General features: G+C 42.6%; 1 protein-coding gene across 1 annotated transcript in view; it reads right to left on the bottom strand.

Moving 5' to 3' along the window:
• SH3RF3 (SH3 domain containing ring finger 3) overlaps positions 1-26,363 on the bottom strand; it is a 254,499-nt gene that overhangs the window by 105,557 nt on the left and 122,579 nt on the right. The window contains exon 2 of the mRNA XM_066621660.1: positions 1,459-1,734. Coding sequence (XP_066477757.1) covers positions 1,459-1,734 — 276 coding nt within the window. The remainder of the gene's footprint in view (positions 1-1,458; positions 1,735-26,363) is intronic.

Genomic DNA, 26,363 nt, shown 5'->3' with positions numbered 1-26,363 from the left:
CAATGATCTGCGACTTAGGGCCTTCCCATGTGAATAGTAAGGGTTCAACTGGCAGCCTTCTGGAGGACTCTAAATGTCTCTAACTTCAAGCAGCTTTGAACTTCACAAAATACTAGATGAAAGCAAACAAAAGCTAACAACAATGAATTTGATATAAGTTCTAAATTCAGAGGAATGTTCCATTTGCTATTAAGCTCCTTTTATTTGTCTAGTGTCTCTGCTGGGTAGTCTGGATTGGGTAGATTGATCAGTGAAGGCCATGGATCAATGGCACTGCTACATAGCAATGGTTCAGTTTGATAGACTTTTGCTCTACTTTGAGATTCAATGATAACCTATCCCATTCTGTGAACCTGCTCAACTTCAAGTATCTCAACAGACTTGAATGAGAATTTAATGAAAGTCTACCCTGACCTAGAACTTTGAAAGGTCCAAAAGTCACATCGCTTTGTGAAGAAGTCTCTTATTTTAAAAAAGGAAAAACACCCTAAAAATCAAATAAACATTGACAAGGATTTCTCATACTTTAGCTCAGCAGCTTCCTGTGGCATAGGGGCTAGAAGTCATGACACAAATTCCACATATCATAATTCACTGCCAAACTTTCAGGTGGTCAAACCTGGCCACTCATGGGGAACAGTGACTGAGCAGGTCACGGTTGAGCACACATGTTGTACTCAGCAATGCACCAAAAAGCCCACAAGACTGCCACTGATGCCCCCGAGCTCACACCCTGTACTACCGCTGACGTGCTACTCCCAACCAATTTGCTGTGCACTGAACAGCCTAGCAGAGTTCCAATTCTGCTGCCATCTCTGCTTCCCAGGAAAAAGTGCCATTCATCACATTGCGATGGGCCCTGGCCCGGGGGCCACTTTTGGCCCTCAGGGACTCCCAACCTGGCCTGCAAGGAGCCCTCAGTCTCCAATGAGCCTCTGGCCCTCCAGACAGCCCATGCTGGGCAATGAAACCATGCTGGCCCGACACAACTGCTTTCAGTGTGAAGGCAAATGTTCGATCTCTTGCATGAGCTGTGGGACAAGGACTTCCTCTGCTGCTTGCTCTATTACGTCTGTAATGCAGCAGCGGCAGTGAAGAAAAGGCCAGCCTTGCCTTGTGCAACGTCTTTTATAGGCCTCAAGCTATTGCAAGATCTTAATCCATTCATATAAGTTCCACCTCTAATATATTCATTTATGTAAATATATTCAAATTTGAAATGTAAATTAATTCTTTTTTTTTTTTCCTGGCCACCGACACAGTGTCAGAGAGATGATGTGGCCCTCCTGCCAAAAAGTTTGGCCACCCCTGGGCTTGGATGACTTTGGGTGGTGGACTGGATCTGGCCCACCACCTGTAGGTTTGCCAACCCGCTTTAGCTGCTGTTGAATGTTTAAAAATAACAGATTTTGAATCACACAGATTTTAATAAAGAAGGGAAGTGACATGTCACTTTACCTTGGTGAAAGTCAAACAGTCCTTGTCTTGATCTTTGTCCTTTATTTCAAAGTCATAAAGTGCTTTGCCTTGAGGCGGAGCTGGTGGAAGGGGTTTGATACACTGGATGTAACTTGCTGGGAAAAATCCATGATTCCCATTCAGTTCCCCATGATACCAGTTCTCATCTACTTTTCGTCGCAGTATAATAATGTCTCCTTTGTTAAACCTGAGGTCTCCTGGTTCTTTCCCCTCATAAGCATAGAGAGCTTTTCCATATGGAAGTTGTGAGGAATTCTGAAACAACAAAGAAGATGGTTATCCTATAGTTTTAAATCAATTAAAGTACTTTTTAAAGTACTCTCTTTTTCCTTGCATAAAGGCAAAGTTGTATAAAAGCCATAATTCTGCAGAAGTGTTGAAAACTCATAGTAATGTCGTCCTGGATGCAAAACTCAGCTTTCTGAATATTCTTAGCCTTCTTCCTTTGGAAAGTAAAAAGTTAAAGGCATTATGGTGGCAAAGACATCTTTGAAAAAATACTTCATGAAAATATCTTGAAAATGTATATGAAATTCACACAAAAGTGTTAGAAACAAGACAAAATAGCTAAAAAGATTCTCATTGGTTAGGAGAAGGACTTGCATAGTGTCTTTCTCTTCTCAATGACAGTTTATTCATAATAAAATACAGCAGTGCTTCTCACACATTTAGCACCGGGATTCGCTTTTTAGAATGAGAATCTGTCAGGACCCACCAGAAGTGAAGTCATGACCGGAAGTGACATCATCAAGAAGGAAGATTTTTAGTAATCCTAGGCTGCAATCCTACCCACACTTACCCATGAGTAAGTCCCATTTACTATCATTGTTAAAAGAATATACATAGTATTTTGTTAAAAGTACAGGACTATAACATTTCCCCAAATAGAGTCACAGACCACAGTAGCATCAAATCTAATATAATAAAAATAAAATATTGAAATGCATGGGGACCCACCTGAAATTGGCTCATGACCCACCTAGTGGGTTCCAAACCACAGTTTGAGAAACACTGAAATACAGTATACAGCAGTAGTTTGTAAAGTCTTCCTTGAACTTTGAGACAACACTAAGTTAGTGGTTCCCCAACTGGTGGGTCCTGACCCACCAGCCTGAGAAGAACTGGCCAATACCTCTTTAAGTGGTGGGGAGCACGATCCTAGGATTGTGCTGCTGCCAGGGACAGGGGGTATCTGTTTACCTGCAGCCAGCACTGCAGTCTTCAGAGGCCATGGGGTGACTGCAAAAGTTAAAAAATAAAAAAAATAAAAAATGGACACTTCTGGTTTCATCGTGAAAACCAGAAGTGCCCATTTTTTAAAACACTTTTGCAGGCACGGAGAGCCCTGTGGAGGCTCCCTGCACCCTCCGGACCTCCCAGGATTGCAGCGTTGGCTGCAGCTAAGTAGGAAACCCCCCTCCCATCCTCAACAACAGCTCAATCCTGGGGATCATGTTTCTGGCTTCCTCTCTCCCCTGCAACAACTTATAGTGCTCCCAACTCCCTTGTAGGAGTTTGGGAAGCACTGCCCTAAGTTGTTGCAGGGGCCAGGTAGTGGCCCTGAAGGCAATGCAGTGATTGCAGTGCCGTAGGGACCCAAGGACATTACATATCTGGGGGCATCCTGCAGCCTCCTGGATGGTCCTGGAGGCTTGCAGCTCCTTCTGTGCTCCCATGGTGTAGGCTTCCTCATGAGGAATCTGCTTGAACCATTCAGTAAAGAGGCTATGCCATGTCTCCAGAACTAGACATGATAAGGCAAAACAGATGCCATTTTTGGAATCAGCACAGCAAATATATCCAGGAATTGGTGTAATGTTTAAGGAAGCAAAATGTGTGTTGGCCTGTGTTATCAGCTACATGATACGAATTTTCATGTATGTTAACTGCACCAGATGCAACTTTTCTGCCCCATATTCTAGCTACATACAAATAAACCATACTATAAAGCTTTAAGAATTATCAGCTTTAGGTTTTCTTAGCCTTTTGTAGAAATACAAGATTGATCATAATTGCCTGAGTTCACTGATAGAAGTCAACCACATAGAAGAAAACAAAAGCCAACACTGGACCATTACTGTAGTGTAAGTAAGTAAGTAAGTAAGTAAGGGCCCAATCCTATCCAGTGCTGCTGTGCCACTGGGGCATACACTGCTTCCTGTGTTGGGGAGGCAGTCTTGGAGGCCTCCTCAAGGTATGGGAACATTTGTTCCCTTACCTCGGGGCTGAATTGCAGCTGCCCCAGTGCTGGAAATTTGGATAGGATTGGGCCGAAAGAAAGAAAGATCATGTGAGTCATTCCTAATAGGCTAATGCTCACTTGAAAAGAAACAAAAGGCACTTGCAAGGTTCTTTTCATTCAAATCTGATTTTACTCTTATGTAACAGTTGCTGGCCAAATATCTTTCAGGTTTCCAGTTCAGTGTCTTTATTTCATCCTAGCACTTCATCAGCAACTGAATCCAGTGCAACAAAAAGGAAAATATTCACCACACTGGCCAATCAGTGAACATCTGCTGTGGGGGACTGAATAGAATTGCTATACTAGAGAGAGATAAAATCTTTGCTTTTAGTTTAAGGTCACTTTCCACATTCAATTTTTAGGTTTATGTCAAAAATATTTTAAAGGTATGCCTAAAAGTGTAAATGTGAATACAACACACAGATATTTACAATTAAGCAAGTAGTCTTGCCAGAACTGGATTGGCTGCATTTCCCTTTTGAGGCACACTCACTGGGAAATCCAGGTTTACTCTGTGTAATGTATGAAATGGCCCCAAACAGAGAAAGCAGCAGAACTCCTCTTCCCCCAGCTTCCACAGACAGACTACAAGCCTGTTTAAAGTAACTGTGAGGCACTTTAACTGGCCACAGGCCCTTACATATGGGCAGAGATCTGCACATTAAATTCCTGCAAGTGAAGGTGATAAAAAGTCACCCAGAAAACACAGCTTCACAATAAAACATATTCTGTACCAAAAATGCACTTGTGCTACGAGGATTGATTAGTCATATTGATTTTCCAATGCACTTCTTACATTAACAAGAAATAAAACAAGAATGTCCATCTAATATGGATTTTTAAGTCTGACACAAAAATGGTGCATGGTGGAGGGACCTCACCATTCAATGTCTTTCAGTGTTTTCTGTATAGTGCCCAATTCTGCAGAAAGTTTATTTTCTATTTTAATCAATTAATGTTGACAAGAGAGCTTGAAGCATTAATACTCTGAAAAAAGTATTTCACTGAGGCTGTAATGATATGCTGGCAACTCATTCTGCATTTATGTTTCAGTCAAATCAAACAGCAGCACTTAAGGAGGTACCTGCTGGCAAAATGACAAACAACATTCATGAGGCAATTAAATAGTAACTAGAAGCCAGAGACTGATGAATTGGCTGCTTAGCTGAAATCTGCATGTGAAATTTAGTCCCATCTATCTACCTTGCAGTCCTGAGACCACTGGCACCAGAATTGGTTCACAATTGCCTGGCCTCCAAACCTCCCTTGATTGTGCAAGTGTGCATGTTCTTCCTGTCAATGATACACAACTCCTTCTGTCCTTTGGTCTCATGTGAGGGTTTGCTTTAGGGATGCTTTCTTCCTGGAACCTCCTATTTCCAACTCCACATTTTCGCCACCTAATGTTTTGTAAACTTCAGTCTATCTGTTGCATTTCCTTTCACCATCTTGTCACTTGGTCAACTTCCTAAGCGCTGCTTTCTCCATCCCCATTCCAGATTACGAGTCAATCCTCGTCTTCAGTGCTCTGTGGTTTCTCAGATTCCACTCATATTAACTCTCCACCTCAGTTCCCAGTTTCTTCTATACTCCTCTTTGACAACCCAACCTTATGCAACGCCCCCCACCAATGCAGTTGCACCACCAGAATGCGAGTTGCAACCTGCGGGAACGGGGGTAGCCTTGGAGGTCTCCTTTGAGTAAGGGACCATTTGTTCCCTTGCCTGGGGGTAAACATCTGCTGGTCCACTCAGACCTGTGCCAATGATTTTGCTGCTAAAGTATGAGTGGACCCCAGAAGACAATCTGAGATCCGGAAGGGGGAGCTGCCACCACTGATACTGCCCCCTTCCTGGTTCCTAAACCCACCTACTCACCCCTAGTCTCTGCCCCATTCCCCTTCCCTGCCCTGGTCTCTGTCCATCCTCTGCCTGCCCCAACTTTCTAGCACCAAGGCTTCTTTGGAGGTCACTAGCATGCAGCTACAGCCTATCACCAAGGTAGACAAACTCTGCTGAATGGTAGATTGCTTTTTGCAAGCACCCTAAAGCTTGCTACACCATCAGACCATTAGTTCAAGTGGCATAGCAGGCCTGTACAACTGGGGCCTGACCTATTTTTCTCTTCCCACTTCTCAGACCATTGCATATTCTTTTTAAAATTTAGATTAATACAAAAAATCTACATTATACAAAGACCAATATCAAAAGCTCACCTTTCCTTCAGCAGTCATCTTGCCCCTAGGCTTTCTGTTCCTCAGTCTTTTTCCCATCTGGAGACCTTTCCCATCTCAGCCTGCCCCACAAAAGAGCGTCTATCTCTAGGAGCTGGGATATATTTTAATGCTAGGTCAATTAATGGTTTTTCACAGAAACTAGACAGCAGACAACCTCGTCCCTAAGTAGTTGGAATGTTCCTGAACCACCTCAGCCAATCATGTCCAGAACTTCTGTACAAGAAACAGTACAAACAATACTGGAAGATTTTTCATGACTGAGGCCAAAGGAAAAAAAAAAGGAAAATGTTGCCAATAATCCTACTGCTGGAAAGCTTTGCACTATAATTACAATACTTTTAGAATGAATGTTCCCACAGAACTAGGACACAAACTTATTTTGTCAATATACTTCAAATAATGCAATGGAAAAAGGAAGGTCAAAGGTTATCACAGCTCTAGCAAGCAATAAAGACTACCCGAACAACAAAACAAGAATCCAATCAACACAATATTTCAGTGAAGTGTGTACAAAAGATGACCTTGTTGCATTTTTAAAAATGGAAGCCAGATGGAATTTTGGAGCAAAAACTTTATGTCCATAAGAACTTAAGAAGAACCCCACTGGATCCAGTCAGGAGCCCATCTAGCAGTAGTGTAGCTAGGCCACGGTTGGGGAGGGGGGAAATTCCACTGTCTCCGTTGGGAGGGAGGAAATGACAGCGCTTACTGTTGCTGCGTGGCAAACACCAAGACATGGGCCCTCCAACCAGCCCATGGCCTCATATGGCCCCAAATGGAGTCATTTCTGGGGCCAGGGTCACGCGTGCATGGGGGAGGGAGGTGACTGCACAGGCTCAGGGTGTCGCAATGACACATTATTATATCATCCAGCCCGGGGTACCCACTACCCCAGCTACGCTACTGCCATCCAGTCCTGTATCTCACTCTGACCCAGCAGGAACCTGTGATCTATAGTTCTGCAAGGAGACTAAAGGCCAAATCCTATCCAGGCCTTGTGATGATGGAAGTGGCAGTCCTGGATACATGCCAATGGAGCCCTCAGTCCTCATTGGAGCAGTCCTCATCCCTGCATTGTCGGTGGTGGGGAGTTATGAGGAGGATCAGAACAGGGATCAGGACTGGCTGGGATGTGCCAACAGTAGCAGATATTGGCAGCAGTGGTGGTGCATATATCCTATGTCCCTAGCCCAGGCTTGACACCCCCCCCCAAACTCAAATTTATGTCAGTCAAGGTGCAAATCTTATTAGGCCCATTGGGAGCCATGGTGGGCAGAGTAGGTACATAAAAGGTGTTTTTTTTTAAACTTACCTCTCTGCTGTTGCTCGGCCCCTGACCAGCTCATAATATTCACCAGATGCTGCGCCAGCGCCACTGCACACTATGGGCTGGTCCAGGATAGGATTTTGGCTGTAAGGGTCAAACAAGGTGATGAGACAACAAAGGTGTCTTTGTTGCAACAAAGGTGATGAGAGTGAAGGGGCTTTAAGCTTCACTTCCACCACTGTCTTGGTGTCATTCTGAGGAAGAGGACTTAAGAATGCAAGGAACAATCATGTTCTTGTCATGACACGTAGTTTAGCCCTTAAGCTCTGGAACAGAGTTCCCTCACAAAACTAAAATTCCAAGTGGCCTTTACTGCAATGGTTGAAGTGCTTAAACTCAGGTGAGAGAATTTTCAGACTTGAAGCACTTTTGTAGAGTCACTTTATGAAAAGCCACTAAAAAATCTAACTTCCTTTTCTATCTCACATTAACAACATTCATGCATGTCACAAATTGTACAAGCCCAAGTCAAAGGCACATGTTGGTGTGCTGATCTGCACCTCTCCCTGCTGCCTTGAAAAGAAAAGGGAGGCAAGGAGAATACATCAAAGCCCTGTTGCAAAAAGCCAGAGGCCCATCTAATCCAGCACCCTGTTTCCCACAATTGCCCTCCAGCTGCCTCTGTCAAGCAGAGATAGGAGAGCCAAACCACATTCTATAGGAAAAGTCAAAAATTAATCTAAAGTGCCACTAAAATTGACATTATTACATTTTTATTCCATTATATTCCTGTTTGGAAGTATGTTTTGAAAAGTAAGGGTAATTTTATTTTTAGAAATTGCTTGGGCAGTCTTTTGTTGTTGCTTTCTAAAACACCCTTGTCCAATAGCAAATCTTACTGGTTGTAATTTGGAAATGTGCCCTTTCTCTGAAATCATCCCTTCCACGCTAGATCCAGAATCTCTCTTCCATACAATATTTTGTCTTATTGGGTGTCAGCTATGTCCTTTTCCAAAGAAAAAGCAGATCTGGTCTAAGTCAGATCCACATCATTATGTGGAGCTGCCTCTGAAAAGTGTGTGGAAATTCTGTTTTCTGTCAGAGTGGGGTGTGTGTGTGTGTGTGTGTGTGTGTGTTTGTTGCTTTAATTTGAATGTTGTAAGCAACCGCCAGTGTTCCTTCTTGGACAACAAATTACATATATATTTAAATAAATAAATATATTCTTCTTTTGAGATAGATCTCTAGTATTTTTTTTTTAAAGAGAAGTCATATGAAAATACTACAAAATGTGTTTGGTCAGAGACCATAAAGGGAACAGAAAAGAAAAAAAAGGTGTTCCACAGGAAACAGTAGCTTTATCATCTAAGGGCGCAATTCTCATCACCTTGGCTTGCCTGTTCCAGCACAAGATAGGGGCCAAAAGCAGCTCAGCCAGAGGTAATGAGAAACTTTTCCCCTTGTCTCTGGACAAGGAGCCCTTGCCCCATGGGTCTCCTCGTACTGTCACCTCTTGAGATGGCACAAGTCCGATCTCCCTGGGAACAGGGGTTGGGATCCAGCATAAGTGTCAGATCCCAGCACCGCCTCCTGCTCCCTGCCCACCCGCCCTCAGGGCCACCCACTGCCCACCCCAGCTGGGCCGACACAAGACTTGGTGCCTCCATTGGCATGGAGGCTTGTTCCAGCCTCTGCAGGCTGGTGCGCCTCTGCATGCTGGCCTAGCCAACTCCTGAGGAGGTACAAACATGCCTTACAGGCAGGTTTGCGCCCTAAGGGTCACAAGTAAGGCATTGGGTGGCTAATTTCTAAAATAAAAATGCTAAATTTGTGATAAAAGGGCCATGACTCAGTGACTGAGCCCCTGCTTCACATGCAGAAGGTCCCACTGTAGGTGAAAGTCTATGACGTTTGGGCTTTTCAACTTGGAAAAAAGGTGATTGGGACACATTCATATGATTGAGATGTATAAAATTCTGCAGTGTGTAGCTAAGTGGAGAGAGAAAAATTTTTCTCCATCTCTTACAAAACGAGAACCAGGGAGCATCTAAGAAACTGACTGGTGAGAAGATTTAGGACAAAAGCAGGTACTTCTTCATGCAGCACACAATTAGCCTGTGAAATTTGTTGCCATAAATTATGCCACTAGCTTAGACAGCTTCAAAAGGAGATTAGAGAAGTTCATGGGAAACAGGTATACCAATGGCTTTGAGCCCTGATGGCTATGCACTACCTTCTGATTCACTGGACATGTGCCTCTTAATGACAGTTGCAGGGCAGCAAAAGTGAGAAAGAAGCATGCCTTTTTCTCCCACTTGTGAGCTTTTCAGAGGCAACTGGTGGGTCACCAGGCAGTTGTTGGGAAACAGAATCCTAGTCTAGATGGGCCTTTGGCCTGATCCAGCAGGGTTTTTTAATGCTCTTATGTTCCATAGCTCAATTTAAGCTCTAAAAACAAAGGGAAAATATGGAAAAGGGAAAAACTTCATGCAGCACACATGTCCAATATGAAGGACATTCATATTACAATCACGTGGTAATGAAACAAGAATGCCAATACAAGACATTAATAACAATTAAAATGCATAACGCTAATTTTGCGGCTCATTACTTGGAAAGCATCACACCAATTTCTCACTCCGCACGAGACATGTGGCAGAATGCAGAAAAACTCCTTCCCATTCTGATGGATGTTTCGTGCAGGCAGCCAGGACAAGGCTTCAACATATGGTTTCTGTCACGCGTAACAGCTTCTTAGAAATCGTATCAGCTGTATCCAGAAGGGAGAGGGGTTTTCTTATTGAAATATATATTAAAATAATTTCAACAAGCGGAAGTGTGTAAGAGGGAGCAGCGGGGTAGAGAAACGGCATGAATTGGAGCACTCATACCATGATATGTAGCCTTTCATGCCTGGAGCAATAATTTGAAGCAGTTCAACTGTAACTAAAAGGCACAATCATGTGAAAACTGTTCAGTTACCTCTGTGAGAAGAAAAAAAACCCTCCACCACTCAGAATACAAAAAGACAGAAGAAACTGATAAAAGCCTCAGCAGATAAAATAGTTCTCAGTTGATAGATTCTGTTACATATCCACATTCAACAGAATAAATGGCATCTTTGTTTGACAGCTTGAAGGAAAGGTCAAGAAAAAATTCAGTGTAAAAGTTTGGTATAGACAGTTCCTTGCCATACTGGCACGATACAAATAAGAAATACAGGTTAGGCACTATCTTTTACTGAATTGTGGTCTGTAAGTACAGAAGTACAGCAGGTTTTTAAACAGCACAATATTTTATGTCAGGCGGAAGATTACTGCATAATTCCAAAACTTTTACAACGTATGCCAGTAGAAATTAGCCAAAATGACCAGTTTACCAAACTTTTTAACATCAACTATGGCATCATAGGAATTGAAAAAACATTTAACATCACACTGATTACTTTCTTCCCAGACTATGCAAATATCTCATAACCATCATTGCTTTACAGCAGTGATTTTTCACACCTTCTGCAACAGGAGGACATTTTCCACAAAAACTTGTCTTCTGGGAAATCCCCGCCACAGACACTCTGGGCATTGCAGAACATTCGGAGACATATTCTGGGATGGACTGTCAGATCACTCATGACACTAACAAGGTCTGTTGGGCCTGACTATCACCCAACATGAACTGAGAATGTGCTCTAAAACACTCAACACTTCCCTGCAGCTGAATATTGCAGAGGAGAGTTGGTAGTGATGGGTAAACCACCTTTCAGGAACACTTGTCCACCATTACTCTAACGGATGAATCCCATGAAAGTTTCCCAAGGGTCTCTGGAACACAGTTTGCTTATAACACCACCCATCTTCCACTCAGGACACTTTTGGCTATGTTTTGTGGTCAAACATTAGATGCACAGAATATATAATTCACATACAGCTGCTATGGGTATTTATGAGTGGACTGCTCTGCTTATGAGTAGTCAGAGCACTGAAACTAATTAAATAAAAAATTTATCTGCAAACCTAGTATAGTGAATATTTAACACTTCATTGGTTTAATGCAGCAGTTTCCAAACTTACAGTGGTTATACTCTTTTGTGGCGGCCTCTTCTTCCCGATTCCTAGGTGCTGCCATCTTGGATCATATGAGATCTCTCAGAAGAAGAGGCCACTGAGGACAACCTGTGGCACCCATGAGTTCACTGGGGTACCCTTAGGCACCACAGCTCACAGTTCAGGAACCACTGGTTTAGTGGATGGAATGTTGAATGAGGGGCTGAGTAAACAAGGATTTGAATCCCTACAAGGGTCTGAAGCTCACTGGGTAATTTTGTGAAAATTACTTCGTCTCAGGTCAGTCTAAGTCACATGGTTAAAGTGAGGCTAAAATTGGTTAACTCATGTATACTAGCCTTTGGAAGTTTGCTGAATACAAATGCGATAAATTTCAGTGCTTGAATATGCTTTTCTCTAATCTCATAATAGGCTTTTTACATGAAAGAATTGGCTGCAGTGAAGGGAAATGTAATGGCTATCTTTCCTGTGGTGACACTTGGAATACCTATATGAGGAAGGCTGCCAAGGATAAGTCTATGAGCTGAGGGGTGTACATGAATTCCAACTAAAGCCCACCTTTCAGACAGAAAGATGAGATTAGTGGGGGGGGGTGTCATATTTTGGGAACAAGCGGCTCTAGGAGTAGATATTTCAGTTAGGCTAGAGAAACAAGAGTGTTTTTAATTTTCTCCACCAACAAGGGAAGACTGAAACAATAATTGTTGGCCCAAGGGATGTATTTTATGCCATAACAGGCACAACAATGTTCTTCTATAAAAGTTTTGTGTTCACATAGAAACTGGCAATAGTTTATTTCCTATTAATTTTAAAAGCTTCAAACAGAGAATCTTATGATGAGCAGAACTGCTTCTCTTTTGAAACCACAGTTTGGAAGGTTTTATCCTCTGCATTCTGAAAGGCCCATTTTCCCTATCCATAGAGAGTGAGGGCTTAGTCCTGAGACTGAGACTGGATCACTCAGTGAGGAGCCACCTACCTGGAGCTGTTGCACCAGTGGTAGGCAGACAGAGCATGAATGGTTTTTGTAATATCCAGTTGCTCTGCTCCTTGCTGGTCTTTGGCTGGGCCCTGATCCAGGGTAAAAGCTCATATTTGCCTCCTCTTCGTTAGCAGAATTGTGGGAATGGACACCTCAGAAAGCCAAATGGATGTTTTGTCGCCAGCTCTGGGCTTCTAACCTAGCCTATTGTTTCTGTTACTTCTAAGGTCAAAGGGAGACAAGGGGGAGATCTGCAACTGGAGAAGGAGATCAGATGAGAGTTGTTGGCTCCCTTGATGCCTTGTCTGAGCAGGTATCATCACCTGGCTTTCTTTCAGGAGCTTTTTGGAAATTTCTTTCATGACATTTTCTGTGTCTGTACTGGAATCCCTAGCATGTATGCACTGCTGAAACAGAGACGCCTGCGTTGGCTTGGTCATGTTGTGAGAATGGATGATGGCCGGATCCCAAAGGATCTCTTCTATGGAGAACTCGTGCAAGGAAAGCGCCCTACAGGTAGACCACAGCTGCGATACAAGGACATCTGCAAGAGGGATCTGAAGGCCTTAGGAGTGGACCTCAACAAGTGGGAAACCCTGGCCTCTGAGCGGCCTGCTTGGAGGCAGGCTGTGCAGCATGGCCTTTCCCAGTTTGAAGAGACACTTGGCCAACAGTCTGAGGCAAAGAAGGAAGGCCCATAGCCAGGGAGACAGACAAGGGACACACTACACTTGCTCCCAGTGTGGAAGGGATTGTCACTCCCGAATCGGCCTTTTCAGTCACACTAGACGCTGTGCCAGAACCACCATTCAGAGCGCGATACCATAGTCTTCCGAGACTGAAGGTTGCCAACAACAACAAGTACTGGAAGTTCAACTCTTCCTTTCCAGAGGAGGTCCCATCTTGATCAGGGTTCAGTTTCAGTTGGATCTTGAAACCAAGTGGCTTTTGCACAGCAAGCATCCTCAATTCAAACGATTTCAGCCTCTCTATGTAACACAAATTAAATAACCACTGGCATGCATGTTCACCCATATCTCATGGGTGGCAACCAAAAGATAGAGGGGGAAAAGGAAGGCAGGAATATCTGGGCCCATACTAGCCTTCACAATTTTGGTTGCCACTCTCACTGTGGCAAGTGGGCTAGATGAGAGTGACTCAGCAGAGGTACTTTGGATGTCTATCCTGAGCACATGCATGGTTCATGCTTTGTTAGGGCAGGAGAGGGGAAACACAGAGAGGGGTTGTTAGAAGCCACAGCTAAGCTCCATTCTATCCCCTCTTCCTTCACAGAAAGAGAAGGAAGTGGTGCTGCTTTATGGAGATGACCACAGTTGTGGTTTGACAAAAGAAACTAGTCAACAATTGTGGAACATTGACCGATATATAGTATAAAGTCCATGAGATAAACAGAACAGAGAAAACATAACTGGCAAAGCACAGAGTAGTCACTTCATACTGAATGGGTTGAGAAAGGGATTGAGGGTCCAATCCTATCCAACTTTCCAGTGCCGGTGCAGCTGTGCCATTGGGGTGTGCACTGCATCCTGTGGTGGAGGAGCAGTCACTGAAGCTTCCTCAAGGTAAGGGAATGTTTCTTTCCTTACCTAGGGGTTGCACTGCAGGCGCATCAGTACTAGAAAGTTGGATAGGATGAGACCCCTGTATGTGAGCCTATCTATCCTATTAGACCTGTTCCTTCTTAGGAAATCTTCTTGAAATGCAATTGGGAGGGACTCATTTAAGGGTGTTCACTGTGGTGGTCCTTGTCCTAAGAAATTCCATGCCCTGTGCAGTGTGGCAGACAATACTTCACTGGTTGCTCAAAAATCACCTATTTGGGTGACAAAGGTCAGACACAGTTTTCCATTCATCCAAAGATCTACCTCCAGTAGATATATCTCCTGAAAGATCCACTTTAGTGTAAATATCTTAAATTTGAGACATCATTTTAATGTTTAATTTAGGTCTGTGAAAGTGCCTTATTTAACTGTATCAGCCACATGGAAAATTCTTATACGCAAAGAAACATTTATCACATGTGCCGGTCTATTTCTATGCAGTACTAGCAAGGCAGTGATACATCTGCCTAAGCCACAGATCTCTGGTATGCTAACTGTGTACATTAATGTTTTTTTTTTTAAACAACACAATTCTATGAATATCTAATCAGCAGTAAGGTCAATTAATTTCAGTGCGACTTACTCCTAGGAAAGTGTGTATAAGATTGCAGCCTAAATGAAATGGAAGCAATATGGAACACCATGCTTTCTGCACAGTTCGGCAATTATTGAACTGGGATAGATATTTCAGAAGCAAACCTGTGGGCTAAAGTAAATTAATGGGTCTTATTTTTAAATTACCTGAATGAGGTGGGGGGGAGTGGAACAGGAAGTCTAGTACCAAAACTTGTTTTGGCTGAGTTCCATTAATAGCAATGTGGGAAGCTTGTGGTTTGGCCCATAGAATTCTGGGATTGTCAGTTAAACAATGATCTAAAGAAGAAGCATAGCATGTAATGGCCTAAAGGCGGTTTTATGCTTCTGGAGAAACAAGGTTTCTCTTTGCAATCCTGGGAGTGCTATGTCAAGGCTGCTCAATCACAATTACATTATGGTCACTTTGGTGTTGTGGTCTCTTACATACAGGATATCTATTACGGGCACATACTGGAAAACATGCAGTGTGATATGTTTTCTTGGCCTTTCATGCCTCATTGTGTTAAATCTTTTTTTCCTCCACATCCATGTGTACACATACTTTATCAATAGGGCAACCACTTCACATATCTGACAAACTGGGCTCTTACTCACAGTACATTTGGTAGTACTTAAGGGTACCACAGGACCCTTTGTTTTTCTGCAACATGATACATGTTCTTTCATTGGTTGTTAATATGGAATCCTTTTAGAAGTGTCGAAAGTGTCTTAAAATGTTGTGCAACAATATCCTTTCATTACATCTACCACTATTTATACGTACATTCAAGACTCTTTCTGTCCAAGATTTTTTAAATGCTATGCACATTATTTATCAACATATGTTTTCTTTCTGCTTCAGTTTTGGCTACTTTTCTAACAATGAATGAACAAGAAATTATTCTTACTGAAAACATAGGCCAACTGGTTAAACAAGGGATGGATACATTGACTGAAAGCACCCCCTTTCTTCCCACCAGCTTTTCTAAACTAACAATGCAATCTCAAGCATGTTTACTCAGAAGTAAGCCCCATTTTAATCAATGGGGGTTACTCCCAGGTAAGTGCATATAGGATTGCAGCCTAGGAGTCCATTAAAAAGAAAAGAAAAATAAAGATCTGAGCACTTGTGGTTGCAAAAGTAACAATACTTTTACTTTGATATCGTAAAAATAAAATAAAATCCTAAAGAACTAAAAACAAAGCATCTACAGAAGAGAAAAAACAAAGACCTTAAAAAATCTAATGGCTTGAAAATCAAAATTCATCAAAGACTGGAGTTATCAAGAACTGATTTCTGTTTTTTACATTTGATGAACTCAGTATATGAACAGAAACATTCTCCAATATTCTTGTAGATTGGCATACAACACTGTGGGGAAAAGGATGTGCAAATTATGCTAATTCATACAATTCGAATATATAAGAGAATTATGGCCTTCTGGCTCATGGCTGATTTTTGGCATGACTCCCCTCCCCAGCCCCCACTGCTGAAGGAATAGTTGCTTTCTGGATTAAATCATGGCAGCACATTGCTATCTTCCATCTTTAAATTCTAGCTTCCAGCTGTTTAATACGTGCTGTAAATGCTTTGAACATTTTGGAGTCAGATTAGGTTTTTGGTTTTCCAAAAACTGTAAGTATTATCTTTAGTGCAGCTGCATATTTGTGCAGTGATACAGTTAAAGCTTGGCTCTGCATTTTCCACTGGGAAATAGCTGAAGCACTAACCAACAATCCTTTACACTAGTTGTTCCAAAAAATAATAATAAAAAAAAGAAACAAGCTATGAAATGGATAAAGAACAAGGTTTGGCAGCTGGTTGCTATTAAAACAGTTAACTGAAGATGCTTTAGCATTCATTTCCTGGGGAACTTGACTTCACTACACAATCATCTATGCTAGTTGACTAATTCAAAAAGAGAGAGAAACAACAACAGTAAAATTGACTGGAACTACCTTTATCCATCACTGCAAACCTGTACAACATGTGGCCCACAAACTGAATTTGGCTCATCACCCATTTAGGGCTACTCACTAGAATCTCAATAAATTTGAGATGGGCCTGCAAACATGAGGACAAAGCTGTTGTGAAGCATCTGGCAGCCCACAACAGATGTTTTGGTGGATTGCGGCAGACTCAGAGGACAACAAGTTGTGAAAGTCTTAAACATAGTTACTATCTTGCTAAAAATGGAACAGTTCTTTTATAAAATGCACCCTGAAACACCCCATGGTTAAGATGAATCAGCATCAGGCAACCATTTCATATTTTTTTCTGGATTAACTCCAGCATGGTTGAGAATCCATTCAATGTTTATCAAGAGAGAAATCATTTCAAAAGGCATCAGATCTGTTCAAAGTAGCTTTGTGTTTGTCAAGAGGGTAGTTTCATGTTTGGTTGATTTTCTGATACATATAAATACTATAGGTGTACTGTGCCAGATGCATAAAATCAGCTATTCTGCAATATTAACACAAGCACCCGTAGGGCTCCATAAAAGCAGCAACAAACAATGGAATTAAACTCAGTTATGGAGGTGCTCAAGTGGCAAAATGTTTAGACCTGCTGACTGTTTTGCACTCTAAGTAGAGTGTTAATCCCTTCAACACACATAAAAATCTCTCATTGATAATTCCTCAGATACTATTCTATCAAGATCTACTAATGTTGCACATTTTGGGGTTCATTTCATTTTCATGATTTAGCAAGCAACAGCTTTAAAGCAAAGTAAAATGAGAACTTTTCCTATCTGATGTATTTTTAACACAGCCTTCCCTCTCTAGACTATTTCATGGCAACATTATAGACCTAGGATTTCACACATCGCATTATGCTGTAGGCAAAACGAAAACATTTTAGAAAGTTATTTTTAATTCCTCAAACTGGTCCATAAGTTTTCTCTTTGTTACTTAGGTAGTGGCAAAATGTTTTTCATGTTGTTATGGAGTCGGAAGAATTGAATTTTCTCAAACAGCATTCATCTTTCATTTCTGTTCACCAATTAGAGATACACATGAGGACGAGTGCTTATTTCCACCACTCCAGAATCTTTCCCTTCAGAAGGTATAGTGGGGGTGATGGCTGGATGAATGTAACTCAAAGTCTACTAAGCTTAAGCACTTCTTCCTCCCTGTGCCCTTTCCTTCCTAGCTCCAGAGCAGAGCAGTCATGCAAAAATCTTGACTGGTTTAAGCCACTTCTGTCCAAGGTTGCATATGTGCAAAAGGAACTAAACGTGTACACCTGTGGGCCGGGCAAAAATGGGTTAAACCAGTGTTTAGCTGTGTTGAGCTATGCTTTAAATTAGAAATTAAGATATGAATGAAATGTGTGTGATATTAAAAGAATATGAAATGCTGTGGCCCACCTTGGTTCAGAATAAGCTCTGCAGAAGCGAAACCAGCCCTGAATGGCAAGGAGACACCCAAAAATGACATCATTGCCAGGTGCCACGAAGTCACCTGTGATTGACAGCTGCCTGGCTGCTCATAAGCAAGAGCTAATGACAGCTGGGGCTGATATCAGCCCATGAAAGGGGCTGCAAGATGAGAGTGGCACACAGGTGAAAGAGAAAGGAAGGATGAAAGAGAAAACAAGGAAGACAAGAGAAGGGAAGGAGACTGGGATGGCAGAAAAGAAAAAGTGGAAGAAGGTGAAAAACTTGGAAAAACAATGGAGGAGGAGGAATAGGAGCAGGAAAAGCAGAGGGGATGTATAAAATGTGGGAAAGAAGTGAGGGAAAAGACAGCAAAGGCTTGCAGGAAGACAAAAGGAGGAAATTGCAAGGAGAGGCACTATATAGGTTGAGCCTCATTATTCACGTGGGTTCCCGAGCACTCATGTGGATGGCAAAAAACTATAGCACTACAGCAAATCAATTTAAAAAACAAAGTTTCTTTGCTCCAGTGATTTAAAAATAGCCTTGATGACCTTTGTGATGTAAGATAAGAGTCATTAAGAAGACAATCCATCAGTCAGTCCTCCTCTAAGCCTTAGAAAGGCGCTTCACTCAGCCCTTCCCTTTACCAACAAAAGTGATCACCTTTCTTTCAGTGCTCAGGGGGAAGGGAGGGGTTGCCTGGAGAGAAAAGGATTGATGGATTGTTAGCCAGCTGCCCTCTCTCTCTCTCTCTCATTAAGGAGGCTGTTGTTAAAGGACTGTTTAGTTTTTTAAACTGATTTTAAAGGGATGTATTTTTCCCCTTCTCCAGGGATCAGCACATTCCTTCTCATTTGCAGGGGCCATTCGTGTTGAGTCAAATCCGTGTATAAATAGGCTGGACCTGTAGTTCATCTGTGGACACAGTCAGAGATAGGTGGGATCATGCCTTAGGGGAGTCAGCGAACAGGGATGCACTGCTGCTGCTAGAGTCTTGGGATCAACATCACTGGGAATGAGGCAAGGTGGAGTTGCATCCTGGGATGGAGAACCTGTGGGCCTCTCTTCATATGAGTGCCTCCTAGAGACTGGAGAGATCCTGCAGAACAGGACCCAGACTCATATCTGGCCCAGCAGATAGACTGGGCATTGTGATACTCCTACTCACCTTGATGTGCATGGCAGTACAGAGCATCTAACGGACTCAAAGAAAGAGTAAAGCATTTGCTGGTCTTTAGAACTATTCCTGAGATGGTTTTATGTCCCAATCATCTCTCTGCCGCCAGAACTGAACACTCCTCCATACACAACATTCTCAGTACATAAAAAACTAGCATGCTGGAGAGAGGTTCAGTTAGGACCCTGACATCTAGTTTTCTATGTAAAGGGATATATATATATATTTTTTTTTTAATGGAAGGGCATTCCACCATATGAACCCTCACCTGCAGTCTGAAGAGGTACAGACCAAACCAAAAAAAAAAATGTACTACTTTAGGGAGAACTAGGCTTCAACTGCTATGCCATCAGAACAAGTCCCTATCATACATCACATACAATGACTATGGCAATGGAATCAGCTCCAGTACAGTTCAAATGACTTGCAGATTTCACATAAGTCAAATATTACCAGCCCTGCTCCTATACCTCCAGTACCATTCCTCTTCTCCAGCCACTGCTGGGTCACATTACGGCTTTGTGCGATAGTGCTAAATTGTATCTACCTGTGCAGTGGCATCAATTCACTCTGATGCTACATCTGATGGCATTACATAACAGGAAATGAAATAATACTGATAGCAAGTATTGATCATGCCCCACTCTAAATACAAATCTGCAAAAGCAGTGCCTCAAAGGATCATGCCATCCACACTGAACCACATAATCAACCACAAGTTCACTTGGCATTATAAAACAGATTGTAAGCAAAATTATGAAACAATGATCAGACAGGATGGATGATAAGCCAAATGTTGAAAATCTGTAGTTTGGCACACTACAGGTTCCTGATGATTTTATTAGAGTGTTTTATCTTGTGCTTTGAAATAAATTACTATGGTTCCCAAGGGGTGACTTTTTATTACCTTCACAGCTCATGATCATGAAACAAATCTAGCTTTGCAGTACCTTCCTAAAGTACCCTCTGGGCATTTTATAAAGCATTTTATAAAGCAGTATTAATAGTTTCCTTGAGATCAGATTAGCAAAACAAGTGTTAGCTAAAGCTGCCAGAATGTCTGATAGCTTCAGTGAAGAGGCTGGTCTTTTGTGGAGCCAAAAACTTTATTTACTTTGGGTTTTGTGAAAAGCTCTACGAAGGATATAAATTCCCACAACACTGGGTTCATATTTACAGCTAGATTGTACTTAATGGTGGAAAAAAAATAGCCTACTCAAATCCAGATACAAAAAAAATGAAACATCTTCCTTCATGTCTGACTTTTAGTGACTTCTAATGCAATTTTGGCTCACCCTCGGCCTGCCCTAGAAGGAATAAGGCAAGTCTGCCTACTCACGAGTAAATGCGGCTGCGTGGCTTAGGTTCACTTTCCATAGGGCTCAATGCAGCTGGGAGGGAGGGACCTCCGCTCCTTGGGTTTTTTTTTTTTGGGGGGGGGGGGCTGCATTCATTGAATAGGGACCATTCTGGTGTCATTGGATTCCTCTCAGCCTGCCCTTTCCAATACACTAAGGCAAGTTTGCCTACTCACGAGTAAACGCGCAATACAGCTCGGTTTCACTTTCCATAGGGCTCCATGCATTTATTTCCAGTTTTTTGGCCATAACTTCTGAAGGAAAGGAGCTATTTCACTCTGGGCTTTTGCACTGCATTCCGCTGGACATTCTGTATCCAGCGGTATATGGCATGACAGGGTTGCTCCTAAAACTGTGATTTTAGCGCATCAGCCCCCAGTGCCCCCCAGTGTCACCCCCTTGCACATCACCCAGTGCAGCCCACACACCCCGCACCCCCTAGCGACGCCACTGATCCTCATATCTAAGTATGGGTTGTTCCTTCAGCTAGTAGCTGCTGACAGACCTGCTCTCTATAAATCTGTCACCAATAGCCTGCAGTCTGACTAGGATGTTAGTCCCATTATATACTGTGGGATTTACTTCTGATAAACATGTTTGCAATTGGGTTACAAGTTTTTCCTTGCCTGTAGATGCAACAAAAGATGCCCTCTCCAAAATGTACCTTACACATTTATGACAACTTAAAAAAGAACAGACCAACAATTTTATTTGAACTTCAGCAGAATGTATATTTTTTAGCTGTTTATATGTGTGATCTTATACAAATAATTCTAGTCAGAACCATTCAAATGCTTAATTTGTAAGGGATGAACCCAGTGGTAATATTTAAAATATAGATGTAACAATATTGCTTTATGAACAGCACATCACTTTTATGCTGGAAATGGGATGGATCTCCCTCCACCTGAAGTGTTATTTCCAGCACCTCACTGTTTTTATCCTTTCAACCAGATCCAATGCATGTAGCGACTCATTAGCTGCAATTCATAGGGCACACGCACTCTTCATAAAGACGATTAAGAGTCTCTTGAAAGTCTAAATCCTGCTGACAGCACAGATTGTCACATTCTTGTACAAGCACGTTAGCCTGCCTACTGCCAGAGGGTCTTTAATCAGCTCAGCCTTTGATAAGTGTTAAGACACTTGATAAGCCTTTGATAAGAGCAGACAGCTTGCTACAACATTGACCTGTGCCTCCAACAAGCTCTGAATACTGAGGAGGTCAAGCACTCTCACATTTCAAATTGTCTTCTTCTTTAAAGAAAAAGAGTTCTTTGCAGATAAAGGCCCCCATTAAGAATTCTGCTCCTTTGTCCCTTCAGATAGAATAAGCACTATCATCATTATATTTTTTTTTATCCCATAAAGCAGCAGTACTTTGAGAACTGGCAGGAAAAAAGCATCAAGAAGATACAAACATCTCATATAAAAGTGAGTCTTCTGTCACCTGGCATGTTGCCTGGCAGATCATCTACAATATAAGACTCTATCAGTTTAATTTTCTTACATTAGTTTCAATGATCTTTTGTACAGGTAACAATTTGATAGTGTCACCTCTTTGCAAAAGAAGATGAACAATAATAAATACTTCAATGCTTGTAACCAGTTTCCAGATGCTTTTTGGTCATGGGATTTAGTTGATGCTGTCTACTACCTCTCTGTGAATGATATAAACAAATTTTATTCAAAACTGAAGGTGACTTCTGTTTACATATCTCAAAGGGATGTAGCTCAGAGTAAAAATTGCTGGCAACCTTCTGCTTTTTTACAATCTGGGATTATTATTTATATATTCTTATAGCTCATCAGGACTCGAGCTCAACTTTTTCTGATCATGACTGGTATCTTTTAGCACTACCATAATAAAAAGCCTACAATAAAAATTAAAAGAATATGTAAAGGCATTCTGTTCTGCATAATCATAAAGCAGATGGATTTAAATGACTCTTTATGCCTATAGCTCTTGCCCAAAGTAAATAGGGGGCATTGGATTCTAGGAGATGGGGTATTCTCTGCATGGTCATAAATGTGCAGAAGTGGGTCCGCTTGAAGAAGAACTGCAGAAAAGACTGGACAGGGGTCGGGAGGGAGATGGGGAGGGATGGAATGGGGTAGAGATTGGAGGAATGGATAAGAGATGAGGCAGGGTGGGCAGACTGGTCCCAGAAAGAGGCAGGTTTGGCAGTACTACTTAATTCTAACCTTCTTGCCAGCACTGATCTGCCTGTACAGCTCAACATGGACTTGCATCAGCTATATACCTGTAACAGGTCCAAGTTGACCCATGGCAGCTGATGGGACTTTCGCCAGGGCAAGGAAACAAATGTTCCCTTACCCTAAAGAGGCTTCAACATGCTGAAACTCCTCTGTGGGATACAGCAGAAATGGTGCTGGCACTGCTACATTGCCATGCAGGGTTAGGATTGGGCTGTCCATTCCCAAGTGAATATGTTTCTGAACCAAGATACAAGGTATCTAAGGTGAAAAAAAATTACTAAGATTGCCTTACCTTTCATCCCCCTTCAAAGGCAATAAATGAATTTTTAAAAAATCAGTAATAATTACGTAGATAAACTATGTTGCTAGTCAAAACACAGTAAGTTGCTTATTGCTTTAGGGAACTCCTCTAATTCTCATTTCTTTTTGGTAGGATCTGTGAAGTAAGCTGTGAAACACCTAATTATCTGAGTTCATAACATGACAGGAATGGAAGTGAAGATAGCTTAGAGGCTGAATGTAAACCAACTTGGTGCGATATCAAATTTTGACTGCATGGATTACAAAGGTGGGTACTGTTAACATACTGAATATTCAGGAAAGAAAAGAAACAGGCTGCAATCTTTCCAGCACTGACATAAGGGCAATGCAACTTATGGGAACAAACATTGCCTTATCTTGAGGAGGCCTCCATGATTGCCCCCCAACTGCATGATGCAGTACATGCCCCACTGGCACAGCTATGCCAGTACTGGAAAGTTGGTTAGGATTGCGCCCACATAGTCACACTACGCCAGTTTCTTTCTTCCAATGTCTCTGTCTCTCTTTTCTATGCCTCTTAAAATGGCAAGAAATGGAAACTGGAAGGCAGCATTTTAGAGGCAGGGGGAAAAAACTGTCACATTCTCAAAAAGTGTAGCTTCAAGACTTTGCACATCCTAATTATCAGTAGCTTAAGGACACAATCCTGAGTGTGCCTTGGGCCAGCGCGAGTCCCTTGCACCAGCCCAGGAGAGTTGCAAACATGCTATAAAGCACGTTTGTATCTCCTCAAGAGTCATCAGGGCCAGCACAGTGACACGCGCTGGCCTATGGAGGCTGAGTCCAGCCTCCGTGCCGAGTTGAGCAGGGCGATTTGCATTGGCTAAGCTTGACAGACGAAAGGGTTTGGGAAGGGCAAGGAGGAGGCAGGCGTTCTGGGGAGGGGGACAATCCTAGGGGCGTGCTGGCGGAGAGAGAGAGGCGGGGCTGGGACCCAGTTGTTCTGCCAGATTCCAACCCTGTTCCCTGAGCAGTGCGGAGTGGCTCCAAGCCGCTCCCCTCTCCTCAGACTTAAGCTGCCTCTGGAAATGGTGGAGACCCATTGGGGCTGTGATGGCTTTCCTGGGGGTAAGGGGAAGAGTTGCACGAATATTAGAAGATGCCTACTGAAAGTCCAAGTATCCATCTACTCAAGCAGCCTGTTTCCCTCAGTAGTCAATTACCCAGAAGCCTCCATAAATCCCACAAATGAGAAGGTAACAGATTTCTGCTGCTGCCCTTTAGGAAACAGGTAATCAGTGGCAGTGGATATGAAAATGGGGGTTCAATTCACCTATCAGTCACGTTAAGCATTGATAGACCTCTCCTCATCTGTGAATGTAATCCCCTTTGAAAGCCATCTAAACTAGTGTCCATCATAACGCAGTGGTACTTAGAGTTAGGTATTATGTTTTGGCAGAGTCATAAGAGTAAGTACTTAAATACCAGAGGTTCTCAAACTGGTGGGTTGCAACCCACCAGGGAGCACGAAGGCCATTCCCCCTCAGGAGGAGTGGCCAAGAAATCGGCAGCAACACAATCGCCATGATCACACTGCTGGTGGGTAGGAAAGGGTTTTTTTCAAACTTATCTGGAGGTCACTATGGCTCTCCTGTGGACCCCATAGGGCTCACTGGCATGCAGAAGGGTGGTGTAAGGGGTCAGCCAGGCTGAACATTGGCCAAGGACTGAAGTCCATTTGAAGGCTCATGCAGCCAAGCTGATCCCTAAGCCTTTGGCACTGGTTGTAGCAATAGTGTCTTGTCCAATGAACATTAGAGGGGGTCAGCGGGCACCAATGGAAGATTAGTGCAGGGCTTTACCCCAAGCAACCTACAGCCAGCACAGGATTCACCTCAAGCAAGACCCCAGCAACCTAGAGCCAGCACTGGGCACACAGCAGGATGTTTCAGTTTTCCTTGACCTTTCTTCACTAAACACATGTGAAACTTTCCCCTCCAAATTTCAAATGCAGTTTGTCATATAGTGCCGGAAGCTGCTACTAGAGGCATTATGAAAAAAAAGAACATAAGAAGTTCTACTGCGTGTGTGGAACATGCTGTGTGATTATCTGGATCATAGCCAAAGTGTTTGCAAAGACTGAGCGTTGATTTCAATTAAACCTGAGATATGCTGACTACAAAAAGAAAGTTCCTATAAACTGTTCAAAAAACAATTGAGCTTAATGATGTCCAGGGGAAACAGAACTATGCCGCTTAAAAAGAGATCAAACAAAGCTGTGCTTGAAGATTAGCTACATGAAAAAGCTAGAGCAGAGAGATATTTTTAACTGGTATTAATAAAAGCTAGAGTGGGGCTGAGGGCATACTACCAATTCTAACAACTATTCTGCTACCTTTCCATTATGTTCTATTTTCAGTTTAACAGTGAATTGCAGGATGGTTTATCACAAAACATCATCAATATATACATTAACTTTCTATTTGTAAGCATCCACTTTGGAGGTGACACCTAGAAAAAGAACAAATACCTTGGGTGTAACTAAAATTCTGTAGTGAAGAAAGTTTGTCCTATTTACAGCCCAATCCTAACTTGTGCTGGAACAGGCAGGCCAGCAGGCCTGTGCTGTATCCAGTGCAAGGTTAAGGCAACCAGAGGCCCTGCCAGCGGCAAGGGGAAACTTTGCCCCTTACCCTGGGGAGAGCCACTGCATTCCCAATGCTCAGGAGGTAGCACAAATCCTAGCAGTCCGGGACTGCCCCGGGCTGCCCAGGAACTGTGTTAGGATCCAGCATAACTGCCGAATCCTGGCCCCACCTCCTGTTCCCTGCTCGCCCGTCCCCGGGAACACCAGCCACCCGCCCTCACCCCGCACCGAAACACCTCAACTGACATAATAAATTAAGGCTTCAAACCTAAACTGCACTCAACCAAAGGTCCCACTACACAGCATGCTTGTTCTGTTATTTTGCATAGCTCAGTTTTCAAACATTCCAGCTCAGAAATCAAAGTCGCTGGAGGTTGGTGGTTTGACTCTGTCACACCGCTGCTCCCGTGGCTGCACTAGCTGCTGGTTTGTTTCCAGGCTGAATTCAAGGTAATGGTTTTGCTCTTTAAAGCCCTAAATAGCTTGGGACCAGTGTATCTGAGCGACCACCTTCTTCTGTATAGTCCGGTCCATTCTCTGAGGTCATCAGAGGGGGCCCTGTTGGCTGTGCCACCATTGAGAGAGGTGACGGAGATGGTGGCCAGAACAGGGTCTTCTTGGTGGTCACACCTGCATTATGGAATTCCCTCTCCTTCGAATTGAGGACAGCTTCCTCGCTATTACCTTTCCAGCGGGGCCTGAAAACTTTTTTATTTAGGAAAGACTTTGAGGCCTTATAAGGGTTGCTTTTACAAATTAATGTTTTTTACTGTCCATTTTATTGCTGACTGCTCTGTATTTAGTTTTTAATTGTTTTTATTTTAAATGTGTGTTTGTATTCATTCTGTA

Source organism: Tiliqua scincoides, chromosome 3, assembly GCF_035046505.1.
Source record: "Tiliqua scincoides isolate rTilSci1 chromosome 3, rTilSci1.hap2, whole genome shotgun sequence".
NCBI classification, from domain to species: domain Eukaryota; kingdom Metazoa; phylum Chordata; class Lepidosauria; order Squamata; family Scincidae; genus Tiliqua; species Tiliqua scincoides.
This window is presented reverse-complemented; position numbering and strand designations above follow the sequence as displayed.